General features: G+C 43.2%; 1 protein-coding gene across 1 annotated transcript; it reads right to left on the bottom strand.

Annotated features, from left to right (window-relative positions):
• Positions 1-4,837: 4,837 nt before the first annotated feature.
• Positions 4,838-13,588, bottom strand: LOC121483607 (synaptonemal complex protein 3-like). Its single transcript, XM_041742298.1, has 6 exons — positions 13,307-13,588; positions 11,306-11,423; positions 10,376-10,475; positions 8,751-8,849; positions 5,037-5,141; positions 4,838-4,904 (listed from the first exon to the last, which is right to left on the bottom strand). The coding sequence occupies exons 1-6, from the start codon at positions 13,323-13,325 to the stop codon at positions 4,851-4,853; spliced, it is 495 nt and encodes a 164-aa protein (XP_041598232.1). The 5' UTR covers positions 13,326-13,588; the 3' UTR covers positions 4,838-4,850.
• Between the last annotated feature and the right edge of the window lie 1,530 nt (positions 13,589-15,118).

Below are 15,118 nucleotides of genomic sequence, written 5' to 3'. Positions count from 1 at the left end.
GCAGGGGTATACCCAGTGCCTCCAAAAAAAAAAAAAAAAAAAAAAAAAAAAAAAAAAAAAAAAAAAAAAAAAAAAAAAAAAAAGAAAAGACTGACCTTCCCACAGAATGAAAATCCATAAACTTAAAACACTCTAAGGAGCTTCCTAAACACCACGGAACCCTGCACTTATAATGACTAATAATCAATCTAACAGATTCCATTGGAGGGAATGAAATGATCTGTAACACGGCCTCTTAAGTCATGAAAAGCAAACATGGTCTAATCTTTACTGTTCATTTAATGAGTCACGATCTAGTGCATCCTATGTAAAAGGTACCGTTAGGTGCTGTGGACTAATTTAAAAATGAATGCCTCCTGCACCCCGATTTTTATAGGAGCAATGTCCACAAAAGCCAAACTGTGGAAAGAGCCTCGATGTCAATAGAAAGATGAATGGATAAAGAAGATTGGTTTATGTATACAATGGAATACTCAGCCATTAGAAATGACAAATACCCATCATTTGCTTTGACGTGGATGGAACCGGGTATTATGCTGAGTGAAATAAGTCAATCGGAGAAGGACAAACATTATATGGTCTCATTCATTTGGGGACTCTAAAAAAATAGTGAAAGGAATAAAGGGGAAAGGAGAGAAAATGAGTGGGAAATATAAAAAAGGGAGACAGAGCATGAGAGACTGCTAACTCTGGGAAACAAACTAGGGGTGGTGGAAGGGGAGGTGGGCGAGGGGTGGGGGTGACTGGTGATGGGCACTGAGAGGGGCACTTGATAGGATGAGCACTGGGTGTTATTCTATATGTTGGCAAATTGAACACCAATAAAAAATAAACGTATATAAAAAGTAGAAAATGAATGCACGGTCTCTTCCTCCCTTATTCCAGGGAGAATAAAAAACACGTAAATTAAAAACCACACAAAAACTTTGTAACGATTAAGGAAATACCCCTTGCCATGACTGTGTGCTGGAAGATAAGATTGACTCTGCGTTAGTTGGCGAAAGAATAGGATTTCAGTAGGTAAAGGGAAGAAGGAATTGAAAGTATTCCAGAAACAAGGAAGTAAAGGTGAGTTAGTTCAGAGAAAGCAACCAATCTGGAGGGGTGGGCGGAAAGGAGGAATGTCGACATAAAACCAGGGAGTTCTGTTACTGGGCAGTGACAGACGCTGAATACCTGAGGTTTTAACATGAGAGGCTAATGACAGGTTTTCAGGTGGGAAGATCATGTTGCAGAACTGTAAAGGATGGACTGGAGAAGAGAGCACTCAGGTAAGCATTTACTCGGAGGAGCAAGGAATGGTGAGATCCCGAACTAGAGCAGTAGCAGTGGGAATTCAAAGAAAGAAACAGTTGCAGAAAGGTTGCAAAGAAAGGTACAGATGCAGAGGTAAATGGCGCACTCGGGCACACAAACACACACGCACACACAGACACACACACACACACACAGCACCCATAGGCACACCAAGAACAAAGAAGGGGAATGTGCAGGGTTCCATCACTTCCTAAAGAAGTATATCTCTGCCTGAGGAAGAGGTATGTGTCACTGAGAACAATTTGCTGATTGATGTGCAAATATCACACCAGATCATTCTCAATTCACAAACGGTTAGTCTTCCTCTGGCCTTTTCATTCTGATATACATTCCCTTAGACCTTTACTTATGATTTTTTAAACTTTTTAAAAATTTTGTTTATTTATTCAAGAGAGACAGAAAGGGAGACAGAGCATGAGAGACTGCTAACTCTGGGAAACAAACTAGGGGTGGTGGAAGGGGAGGAGGACAGGGGGTGGGAGTGACTGGGTGGTGGGCACTGAGGGGGGCACTTGTCGGGATGAGCACTGGGTGTTATTCTATATGTTGGCAAATTGAACACCAATAAAAAATAAACGTATATAAAAAGTAGAAAATGAATGCACGGTCTCTTCCTCCCTTATTCCAGGGAGAATAAAAAACACGTAAATTAAAAACCACACAAAAACTTTGTAACGATTAAGGAAATACCCCTTGCCATGACTGTGTGCTGGAAGATAAGATTGACTCTGCGTTAGTTGGCGAAAGAATAGGATTTCAGTAGGTAAAGGGAAGAAGGAATTGAAAGTATTCCAGAAACAAGGAAGTAAAGGTGAGTTAGTTCAGAGAAAGCAACCAATCTGGAGGGGTGGGCGGAAAGGAGGAATGTCGACATAAAACCAGGGAGTTCTGTTACTGGGCAGTGACAGACGCTGAATACCTGAGGTTTTAACATGAGAGGCTAATGACAGGTTTTCAGGTGGGAAGATCATGTTGCAGAACTGTAAAGGATGGACTGGAGAAGAGAGCACTCAGGTAAGCATTTACTCGGAGGAGCAAGGAATGGTGAGATCCCGAACTAGAGCAGTAGCAGTGGGAATTCAAAGAAAGAAACAGTTGCAGAAAGGTTGCAAAGAAAGGTACAGATGCAGAGGTAAATGGCGCACTCGGGCACACAAACACACACGCACACACAGACACACACACACACACACAGCACCCATAGGCACACCAAGAACAAAGAAGGGGAATGTGCAGGGTTCCATCACTTCCTAAAGAAGTATATCTCTGCCTGAGGAAGAGGTATGTGTCACTGAGAACAATTTGCTGATTGATGTGCAAATATCACACCAGATCATTCTCAATTCACAAACGGTTAGTCTTCCTCTGGCCTTTTCATTCTGATATACATTCCCTTAGACCTTTACTTATGATTTTTTAAACTTTTTAAAAATTTTGTTTATTTATTCAAGAGAGACAGAAAGGGAGACAGAGCATTAGAGACTCCTAACTCTGGGAAACGATCTGGGGGGTGGTGGAAGGGGAGGTGGGCGAGGGGTGGGGGTGACTGGGTGATGGGCACTGAGAGGGGCACTTGATAGGATGAGCACTGGGTGTTATTCTATATGTTGGCAAATTGAACACCAGCAAAAAATAAATTTACATATAAAAAATTAAAAACATAAAAAAACAATAAAATAGTTTTAATTAAAAAAAAGAATGTGTTTACTCATTTGAGGTTCTCAGGGGATGAAATAAATGTCAACTGTTTGATCACTATGTACACTATGTACTGAGTATTGACTCTACATGCTCACATAAAACCAGATGTCTCAGTATCAATATGAGAACTTTCATGGGGTCCTTTGGAGTACTTTATTTTTGCCTCTATAGCTACTGGAAAACTTCCCAAATGAGGACCTTCTTAGATGTTTGGAACAGAACTTCAGACGCATATACCAACACATGATTTGGCTTAAGAGGAAACTTCTTTATGAACATGTGAAATTGGGCAATTAATTTCTCCCTGTAATGTCAAAGATTGGATAGCGGTGGAGGACTCATTTGTCCCTGTATACATTACTGCAGTTAGAAAAAGATATTCTGTAAGGGCTTTGTTTGAAAACTTGCAAAACCTTAAAAAAAAGGAAAGTTGGTATACAGGGGTCAGAATTGACATTAAAAAACAAAACAAACAAAACAAAAACACCCCACGACACCATACGGAAAGACAGGAGAATATCATTCCTCTCCTCCTAATGGGATTGTTTTGTTTTGAATGATTCATGGGAGGAATTTCAGTAAGTCAGAAAAATTCATTGAAAGGGCTTATTACAAATATATTCTGAAACAATGCCATGTTTATTAAATAACGTGCCCAAATGAAGACGGTGTTATGTTATCAAATGTTAAAGATAAAAGGCCGGTACAAAAAGAGAGTCAATGTATTCAAGAGTCAATTATTCAAGTTCTTAGCTCTCAAATCAGTGTTCCATATACTCAATGAATATTAAACTTAAAAAAGCACTGTATGTGATTTATCTTTAAAGACAGATGTGAGGGGATCCGGGAGTGGCTCAGGGGTTTAGCGCCTGCCTTCTGCACAGGACATGGTCCTGGGTACCCGGGATGGAGTACCACGTCGGGCTCCGTGCAAGGAGCCAGCTTCTCCCACTACCTGTGTCTCTGCATGAATCTCTCTCTCTCTCTCTCTCTCTCTCTCTCTCTCTCTCTCTCTTTTTGCCAAATAAATAAAGAAATAAATAAAATGCTTAAAGAAAAGAGAGATGTGAAATGCTTAAGCCCTAAGTAATTAAGTACATGTGCGTATTTGTGAAATATGTTCAATAAATGCTAAGGGCAGGTGCCATTTAATAGTGAACCAACACCAATTAAATGACATTTTGGTTTGCTTGTGGAAATGGCCCATTCACAAACCCATGTCTCAGCACTGATATTTATATATGTAGTTCTTTTTTCCCAGCGATTGTAGGCAGTTTAATGGATTTTAAAACACAATCTTATCTTTGCTTGCAATCATTTTTATAAGGCAGTAGATAGAGTACGTTTTCTTCTGAAACCATATTGGTATTGGAATTGGCTCAGTAAACTAATGAGTAAATACAAGCAGGTGCACGGATAAGACAGATTTTATATTCTTTAATTTTTTTCCCTTTAGGCAAAGCAATGGAGCTTTCTTTCTGTACTTGTGGTTTGAGCCTTTTGGGGCTAATACAGATCCACTGAGGGAAAGCCTAAAATTAAATCATCCTTACTGCTAACAGGTAATTGACAGTGTTAAGTACAAAAAGTCTTCATTACTAACAAAGGGTTGAAACCTTAATACGTATATAATTGTGGAACTGCCGCTCCTCACACAGCTTTTTAGGGTTGGGGTTTTAACAGGAAAAGATTATTGCACTTAGCAAACAAACTATGATAAACAAGGCGTACCAATTTCAACTACAATCTTTAAACTACTACAGTGTGGTTCAGTGCAGCTAACGTCATACTTAATAAAACGTAGCTTGCTGTTCTTTCGTTCCTCAAAGTCGTCAGAACAACAGGGAATGAAGAGACTTCCGAACCATTGCCAGCTCTTGCTGCTGCTGTTTCAAGGAAGGAAATATTGGGCATTCGCCCGTTATTCGAGTAACTGTCATATACATTTTGGCAAACCAAATTCCCCAATGCTCACATCCCTCCTTGGGTCTTAATATTAAAGAACTACTACTACTTACAGCTTCCCTCATAATTTTGTTTTGCAACTTGGTGATTTCTTCCCTGACTTCACTTTGTTCATCACTAAGAAAATGTTCATGATCCTTGTCCAAAGCCTGTGATCTCTAAAACAAGAAGCCTAGTTCAGGTATAAAGCACCACTTTTCATCTCATGCTGAAAACATGTAAAATCAAATTTCAGGGGGCGCCTGGGTGGCTTAGTGGGTTAAGAGTCTGCCTTCAACTCAGGTCTCGATTTCAGGGTCCTAGGATCGAGCCCCGCATCAGGCTCTCTGCTCAGTGGGGAGTCTCCTTCTCCCTCCCCCTCTGCTTCTCCCCCTGCATGTGCCCTCTCTCAAATAAATACATAAGATATTTTTTTAAATTAAGTTAGATTTCAAAGGTAACAACCCTTAATATTCAAGGGATGCTCATTAATTTTTCCAAGCAAAACACTGTACGTGATACATGGTGATTAGAATGCCCACTTAAGAAATTTTTAAAATGTTGTGTTTGAGTCAAATATTATTATTATAGAGGCACGACAGTAGTACACTTGGCTCCAAACAATGCGTTAATAGACAGTTAAGGTCAAGGTGGTGGAAAAACAGATAAAGACTGAACTGGAGAGTATTATGCTGAGTGAAAGAAGTCAATCGGAGAAGGACAAACATTATATGGTCTCATTGATTTGGGGAATATAAATAATAGTGAAAGGGAATAGAGGGGAAGGGAGAGGAAATGGGTAAGGAAATAGCAGAAAGGGAGACAGAACATGGAAGACTCCTAAATCTGGGAAAAGAACTAGAGTTGGTGGAAGGGGAGGAGGACAGGGGGTGGGAGTGACTGGGTGGTGGGCACTGAGGGGGGCACTTGTCGGGATGAGCACTGGGTGTTATTCTGTATGTTGGCAAGTTGAACAGCAATAAAAAATAAATTTATTATTAAAAAAATAAAGACATTTCTTATCCTGGAAAAAAAGAAAAGACTGACTTTCCCACAGAATGAAAATCCATAAACTTAAAACACTCTAAGGAGCTTCCTAAACACCACGGAACCCTGCACTTATAATGACTAATAATCAGTCTAACAGATTCCATTGGAGGGAATGAAATGGTCTGTAACACGGCCTCTTAAGTCATGAAAAACAAACATGGTCTAATCTTTACTGTTCACTTAATGAGTCGCAATCTAGTGCATCCTACGTAAAAGGTACCGTTAGGTGCTGTGGACTAATTTAAAAATGAATGCCTCCTGCACCCCGATTTTTATAGGAGCAATGTCCACAAAAGCCAAACTGTGGAAAGAGCCTCGGTGTCCATAGAAAGATGAGTGGATAAATAAGATGTAGTTTATGTATACAATGGAATATTACTCAGCCATTAGAAACGACAAATACCCATCATTTGCTTCGACGTGGAGGGAACTAGAGGGTATTATGCTGAGTGAGATAAGTCAATCGGAGAAGGACAAACATTATATGGTCTCACTAATTTGGGGAATATAAAAAATAGTGAAAGGAAATAAAGGGGGAAAGGAGAGAAATGAGTGAGAAATATCAGAAAGGGAGACAGAGCATGAGAGACTGCTAACTCTGGGAAACAAACTAGGGGTGGTGGAAGGGGAGGTGGGCGGGGGGTGGGGGTGACTGGGTGACGGGCACTGAGGGGGGCACTTGATGGGATGAGCACTGGGTGTTATTCTATATGTTGGCAAATTGAACACCAATAAAAAATAAACGTATATAAAAAGTAGAAAATGAATGCACGGTCTCTTCCTCCCTTATTCCAGGGAGAATAAAAAACACGTAAATTAAAAACCACACAAAAACTTTGTAACGATTAAGGAAATACCCCTTGCCATGACTGTGTGCTGGAAGATAAGATTGACTCTGCGTTAGTTGGCGAAAGAATAGGATTTCAGTAGGTAAAGGGAAGAAGGAATTGAAAGTATTCCAGAAACAAGGAAGTAAAGGTGAGTTAGTTCAGAGAAAGCAACCAATCTGGAGGGGTGGGCGGAAAGGAGGAATGTCGACATAAAACCAGGGAGTTCTGTTACTGGGCAGTGACAGACGCTGAATACCTGAGGTTTTAACATGAGAGGCTAATGACAGGTTTTCAGGTGGGAAGATCATGTTGCAGAACTGTAAAGGATGGACTGGAGAAGAGAGCACTCAGGTAAGCATTTACTCGGAGGAGCAAGGAATGGTGAGATCCCGAACTAGAGCAGTAGCAGTGGGAATTCAAAGAAAGAAACAGTTGCAGAAAGGTTGCAGAGAAAGGTACAGATGCAGAGGTAAATGGCGCATGCGGGCACACAAACACACACGCACACACAGACACACACACACACATACAGCGCCCATAGGCACACCAAGAAAAAAGAAGGGGAATGTGCAGGGTTCCATCACTTCCTAAAGAAGTATATCTCTGCCTGAGGAAGAGGTATGTGTCACTGAGAACAATTTGCTGATTGATGTGCAAATATCACACCAGATCATTCTCAATTCACAAACGGTTAGTCTTCCTCTGGCCTTTTCATTATTTATGATATACATTCTCTTACACCTTTCCTTATGATATTTTTAAACTTTTTAAAAATTTTGTTTATTTATTCAAGAGAGACAGAAAGGGAGACAGAGAGAGAGAGGCAGAGACACAGGCAAAGGGAGAAGCAGGCTCCACGCAGGAAGCCCAACACGGGACTCGATTCTGGGACTCAAGATCACGCCCCGGGCTGAAGGCAGGCTCTAAACCGCTGAGCCACCCAGGGATCCCTTAAGTCTGTGTATAAAGTCACTATTCCTCTAGTATTCCAAAAGCAAACGTGCCAAAAAATACTCACGTAACACATTTGAATATAAAAATCAGGATCCATCAATTACAACTGCCTACTCGTATTTAACAGAAACCATCAATACAAGGAAAAGACACGTAGAAGTGATTCACAGAATTCCCAGTTTCCACTATATGTTTATTGCTGATCTCAAAACTGATGATCGAACCAAAAAATCATGCTCGAAGTGTTAATAAAGTACCACTATTCTTCACGATACGTGTATTTCTAGGTAAAATTCCCACGTTGCCATTCCCTGTTTTAAACGACTCCCATCTGGTACACTTGGGATATTTTTTTTTTTAGTATTTCTGTATTTTTTTCCTTTTAACAGTCAAGATCTTTAAATCCTCAAAATTGTGTAAAAAAGTTCAAGATCTCAATATCACACATAATCTAAGTTACAAAAATAAGAGTTAGATGTGTGTTGTAATAAATAGTGTGAAATCAAAGAAAAAAACGACTCCCATAAAAGTATTAATTAATGCCAAATATAAGAAAATGCATTTTCCAATTATGCTAAATCCAAAACAGTGAGGTCCTCCTGGAAATTGGTTGAAAATTTAAATATACAACCTAAATGGTTTTCCACCCACAGACTCAGAAAGAAACTATCTTCTACTTTTATATACATATTATGGTTTTTTTCAAGATTTGTTCATTTATTTGAGACACACACAGCACACGTGCAAGGGGGCAGAGGGCCAGAGGGAGAGAATCTTGAAGCGGACTCCCTATTGAGAAGGGAGCCCCAGCGGGGCTCCACCCCACAACCCATGGGATCAGGACCCACGACCTGATCCAAAACCAGGAGTTGGTCGTTCAAGCGACTGAGCCACCCAGGCACCCCTACGTCTTGTGTTTTCTAAGAGCGTATTGTGTTGCCAAATACCACAGACCTTTAAGAATTCTTTGTATACGTTTCTTAATTTTTCCAGCCTCTGGTTCTGAACAATTCTAGCTTGTTGCAGAATCTTTTGTTGCTCTTGAAACATACCCTAGGAACATTAAAGGAAAAGGTGACAAAATGTGGGTCACATTTAGTATTCAGAGAACATAATTACACATCAGGTTGAAAAGGAATATTCCTTAAATCGATACCTGTCAGCATTTCCTGTTTTAACAACTTTTGCGACCAAGTTTAGATCATTGTGTTCACCACCCATATACAGAAACAATACACGATGACCCTACCCAGTAGCCATTAAGTGGGAAATTGTCTTCCTCACCGATATTGAAGACATGTATTAATTCTGGACTTCAAAGTCCACAAATGGCCCTTTCAATAATCTGTTTACCACAAGTAGGCAAAGACTCTATACAATAATCCTTCCTAACAGTAGTCACAGAGGAGAGATTCCTTCTTAACAACGTTCAAAACATGTGTTAATTCTTGGTGTTTTCAGGACGCATACAGACTATCCTAGCCTCTCTGTTCCTTGACCTACTCTCCAACAATAATTCTGTCCTCTTCCCTACTTTAGTAACTTACGTAGTCAGACCCGGGACTCCCAATGACCGCAAGGTCTACATAAGATTAATTAGAGCAAAGACTTGCATAGCAGCTCTGTGTCAGTTACTGTTCGTAACCATTTCAAATAGACTTATTACATACGATCTCATTCAACCCTCAAAACAACTCCATGAGGCAGATACTCTTACCAGGCCTCCTTTCCTAGCTGAGGAACCTGAGTGAGATACAATTTGTCCCTGATGTCAAAGTACTGGTCAACCAGGATTGGATTAAAAAAAAAAAAAAGCAAAAAAGGTTCCGGGGCCCAGGCTCCTGACCACTGTGCTATGCTGTTTCTCCACCCTGCCCCCCCAACATTCTACCTTTACCTCCCTGTTTGTTGTTCTCTCCCTTTCTTACTACGGTTCAGAACTCTTTCAGGATTAATATCCCATGATCCAAGGAGTCTTCCTTGTCCCCAGTCCCCATTCTCCTAGTCTCCCTTTTCTTCCTTCTTGGCTTAAATTCCATGGTCAATTGTCATACCTCTGCACTTGCACGTGTGCCTTCCCCTCTGCCAACTTTTCCACTCTGTCAATCTGTGTGGCCATACCCCAACCCTGGAGGATCCAGCTCTCTAGCCACTCTGCCACAACCGTGCAGTGTGGTCTCACTTTAAATTCATGATCACTATGACAGTAACCAAAGCCAGACCCATAATGCTGCTTGGCAATGATATTTCCCTAGTGCATTCGCTGGCCCGCTCTCAGGAAACAATTCCGGGACTTCCTCTTTGCCCCCCGAAGGCAGCGCCTCCTCCACCACTCTAACTCTTAACTGGTGACCTTCCTGTATCACTAAATAGAAGCCATTCAAATAGAACATTCGGCCTCCCACCACTACTCATCTGGGCTATCTTCTACCCTCCCTTACCCATCTGGGCTCACGGACTCTACATTCTCTCCTGTGTTTTTGCATGACCTCTTGCTACCTGAGACTTTGATACAGTAAGAGACTTTGATACAGTAAGAATCATAGATAGATAATTTTAAAGCCAAGGCTGATACCAACAGCTAGTTTTGCTTCCTGTTCCTGGGCTCTCCTCATGTCGGTATCCCACTTCTGAAAGAGAGTCAGAAACCGCTGAGAGTATTTGAAATGAAGATTCTGCCTGTAAAACATGATAACGAGCACCGTCACACTCCACAAAGAGATGACAAAATTAACCATTTTGCAGGAATACCGTAACAGCACAGTATAGTCTCACGGGAAACAGAAAGGGCACACGAACAATTGACTCATTACCAACAGTATTGTTCCTAAGCGACCAATATAGAAGCCTTCTCACATGCCTTGACTGTTCAACACTAGCGAGGATTTACCATAAAATCAATTTTCCCGAAAGACTCATTTTATCTAAAAGCAGCTTACTTTTCATTTCTTCTTCCTACAGAACCTCTACGTTCAGATGCGGTAAGTAGATGCAATGAGGATGTTTTATCGAAGATACCCGAACAGGAATATTTCACTTAAACAGTTCCCCTCTTTGGCACAATAATGATTTTTAAGAAAGAACAGTGAACACAACTTAGCTACAATGCGCAAATTCATTATGATATAAAGTTAACCTTTTCTCCGTGACGGAATACAGTTAACTGTCACCGGGATAACACTGTAAGATGTTTAACCAAGGTTCGGCTAGATTAGGTCTAGAATGACTATGAATTAAAAGAAAACTATATAGGAAGAAAACTCCTACAGCAAGAGAACTCAATTGTGCTTTGAAAGGGGGGTAGGAAAGGTCACCTTACTGGCTCCTGGAATTAAACCTCAATGCTGATAAGGAGGGAGGTTAAGAGAATTTATCCGCTTAGAAAACAATGCAGCAAAATCTCTTTTTCACTGGAAAACTCAATACAATAGCATCTGCCTTCCGTTATTTGCACCAAGGAATACTAAGAAATGATACAAGCGTCCTTGTGGCTTAAAACAAAACCTCACCTTTGTTCTTGCTGTATTTTCCAACCCTGCTCAATTTTTTCGTTAGTGCTTTTCAGAGAAGCTTTTGCATTTGCTTCAAACATTTTTCTTTTTGCAAGAAGAGCCTGTTTAATGCCACCTGTGTAGAACATAGATACTCATTGAAATTTCAAGCCGAAAATTATTTGGTTTTCATATATACGATTCGATAGAGGTAAATGTTGCCTCCAGAATAAGCAAAGACGCTTCAAATCTGTAATGCAGGTATCATAAATGTCCGATCAGTATGTCGTATACCTTTGAACTAATGTCATGTTGTGTGTGCCAATGATGCTCCAAAAAAAAAAAAAAGTAAAATAAAATCTATAACACAGGCATCGTTTGAAAAAGCCAGATTTGCTCACTAGTTTCCGTAAAGTCTTTGTAGTACTAGTATCCTGATTCTCATTACTCTAACAGCGGGTTCAGACATAAGGAAAGGGGGATAATAATCAAAAGACTTTCCATTGTCAAAATGCGTATAAAGAATCTCAAAGAGACTTTAATGTCCTTGTGAGAAGACAGGTAAAAGGCAAACTTTTCTGAATTTACAAAAATCCTGCAACTCATGGGACATGTTTAGATGGATTACCATTCGGATGCATTATATAAAACATCACAAAAGCATTTTCTTAAAAACGACCCCCAAAAGGAGAAAAATCATTATATCGCACATTAAAGAATCATCTTTCAAGCGATCTAGTGAGTGATGCTTTTAACTGTGCTTAACTAAAAGAGAGCAAGACTGTGAGTGTAAGAACTCTAGCTGGAATAAATGAGTTCAGAAACACTTTTGAAATATTTTCACGGGGAAGCCCTGGTGGTTCAGTGGTTTAGTGCAGCCTTCAGTCCAGGGCCTGATCCTGGAGACCCGGATGTTGGGCTCCCTGCATGGAACCTGCTTCTCCCTCTGCCTGTGTCTCTGCCTCTCTCTCTCTCTCTCTCTCTGTCTGTCTCCTCTGTGTGTGTGTGTGTGTGTCTATCATGAATAAATAAATAAAATCTTTAAAAAAATAATAAATAAAATATTTTCACGGAGCTTTTTCCGTAGCACTTTTATCCATAAGTGCTGCATTTCACCGAACCTTAAAACTTCTAATAAAGCTTTGCAAATCGCATGATTTGACTTTTTGGATCTACAATCGATAGTTACTTTTCAGCAGTCATGAAGGATCTGCAGTCTGATAAAACTATTTTACACACCCGGAATCCCTCTACAGTAAGAAGTTTATTAGACAGCTCACAAAGCAAGCCCTTTGTCGCCACCAAATAGAGCAAAGCTATCAAAACATCCTTGCTTGTAAGGGCGATCCTTATCGAAGAGCCACAGATTGACTTGGGACTTTGCTAAGTGTCCTGCCCTGTAGTGCAGATGGTGTGACTGACCTCTGACCAAACAAGAAAAAGCTTAGGAGTCTGGATATGACATTTCTCAGCAGCTACGGGAGTTCTCTAGTTTGCACCTATACGGCTTATTAATGAAAAATGATGATAAAGAGGGTGCTTTGTTTTATTTTTTGGTTTTTTGGTTGGTTTTGTTTGATTGATTGATTTTGGCAGGATTCAGTTTGTGCTGCTACTCCAAAGAACAGAGCACTGGAAAGGTATGAAAAGTAAGTAAATCAAGAAAAATTAAATCCGATATAAAAACCTGATATGCCGCCTAATCTGTGCACGCCAAAGGAGGTACGAAGTTTGCTCCGACCACTCGCTCGCAGAGTACGTTGACGTACGCGTGCATAAAATAACGGCGTCACTCTTACCTCATCTTGGTGAGTACCATTTTTACCTTTCCAGATCAACAACGGAAAAGGTCAGCATAGAAAGTGGCAAAGTTGAATCACACTAAATACTTGTGTAATATCCTACATATGAGACCAAGGCATGAAAATCAGTCTTGCAGGCCACTCATTAACATTTCCACCTGTAAAAGCTGTCGGATCTAAAGCTTTCCTTTTCCCTGCAGATAGCACTTATGCATACCTCCAAGTCCTTGCAGCATCTTCTGTATTTCGTTTCTGTGAAGAAGTTACAGCAAACGTTACTGAGGAAAGGTAAACCCAGGTCGTATTTGTTTTGGAAGCAATGTCTCATTCTAGGATTTTACAGAGAATAAGGGGCAGGCAAGCCGAGTTGACTTGATGTGGCAAGGGAAAATACTGTAAACAGTTACCCCACTTCTTCATCACACGGTCCGGGAGAAGACCTCTGTCGCCCATGTTTATCGGCTACTGGATTGTTTCCTGCGTTGAAATAAAAGTGGAGAACATTTCTTTAGTAACACATTTATGTTTTATTGGTGTTCAATTTGCCAACATACAGAACAACACCCAGTGCTCGTCCCGTCAAGTGCCCCCCCTCAGAGCCCGCCGCGCAGTCACCCCCAACCCCCGGCCTCCTCCCCTTCCAACACCCCTAGTTCGTTTCCCATAGCAAGGAGTCAGAAACCATTCTTAAGGGAAGGGTGGCCTTTCGATCAGTTTTCGAGGGGGCAATATCGTCACCGTGCGGGCTGCGAGGTCTCTGGCAAACAAACAGCCTTTCAAGGCAGAGCTGGGAAAGGCTGTGTGTCTGTGCAAGGGCAGAGGAAAGGAGATCGGGGCCCAGGACCACACCACGCGGCGGAGAAGGTGTTCCCGGCCTTTGGCGCGCTTAAACGCCAGAGAACAGCACCCGGCACGTGGGAGGTATTTGGGAAAGAAGGCCTGCAGGGCACAGGGGGGGTTGGGGTGGGGGCGCAGGGTGGGGTTGGGGTGGGGGCGCAGGGCGGTGCCGCAGCGCGGCAGAAGAGCTGCGTGCGATCTCCACCTCTGGAATCCTGGTTTGGGACAGGAGGATCCAGTGGGCAACCTGCGGCAGGTGAAACTGCGCTGGCGCGCACACACACGTGCGGGGGCGCGCACGCTGGAGGGCCGTACTGTTGACCAGGCGAAGGACTGGGAGGCAGCCACCTGCCCCGCGTGCGGTCATCTCCGAGCGAGCGCTGTGTCCGCAAAGTGTGGGGCAGACAGTACCTTCTGCAGCAGCAGCAGCGTCTGGCCCACTCAGCTCTCCGCTCCCTCCTCCGCCCGAATCACAGGCTGCCACTCTCTGGGGCTCCGCAGGGGCTTTCCTCCCCAGGCGCTTCCTGCCAGCCCGAGGCATCCGCAGAGGTGTCTGTCCTCCGAGGTGTCTGTGTGTCCTCCGAGTTGTCCCGCACCTTGTGAGCCCGAGCACGCGACCGAGAAATGGGGACACGGTCAGCGAGCGTCGGCAGGCAGGGGGCCTCTGCACAGACCGGGCTGCGCGTGTCCTCGTGTGTCTGGCCGGGCCAGGAGGGAGCAAGGAGGATGCGGCCGGCGCAGCCCCGCCCCCCCCCCTGCTCCCCCTCCCCCGGGACGGCGACCCTGGGCACGTCAGCTGCCCCGGGCCATCTGCGTGCCGGGCCCTTCCGCCACACTCTTGCGCCTACCTTGGGCCAGAGGCCGGCCCGGGGCCGAGGTCCCTCCCCGCAGGGCTGTGCTGGCCTGGAGACCCGATCGTGGCCGGGACGAAACCCCGCGTCCCCTCGGGATGCACGGGGAATAAGCCGTTCTGCACCCGTCGGCGGACAGTCAGGTGGAGGAGGGGGCTCCTCGACGGGCCATCTGGACCCCCAGGACGAGCCGTGGCCCCGCCCCCGGGGGCCAAGATGTCGGTCGGGGCGGTGTGGCCGGAGGGCCAGGCGCAGACGGCCCCTCCTCACCTGGTGTCACCCTCCCCGGCCATGAGGGCCGACTCTCCCGCTCCCCGCCCTGCCAGCTCTGCGCTCAGGGG

The sequence above is a fragment of the Vulpes lagopus genome, chromosome X (genome assembly GCF_018345385.1).
Source record: "Vulpes lagopus strain Blue_001 chromosome X, ASM1834538v1, whole genome shotgun sequence".
In the NCBI taxonomy this organism is placed as follows: Eukaryota; Metazoa; Chordata; class Mammalia; order Carnivora; family Canidae; genus Vulpes; species Vulpes lagopus.
The sequence above is the reverse complement of the archived record's forward strand: the minus strand, read 5'-3'. Positions and strand labels throughout refer to the sequence as shown.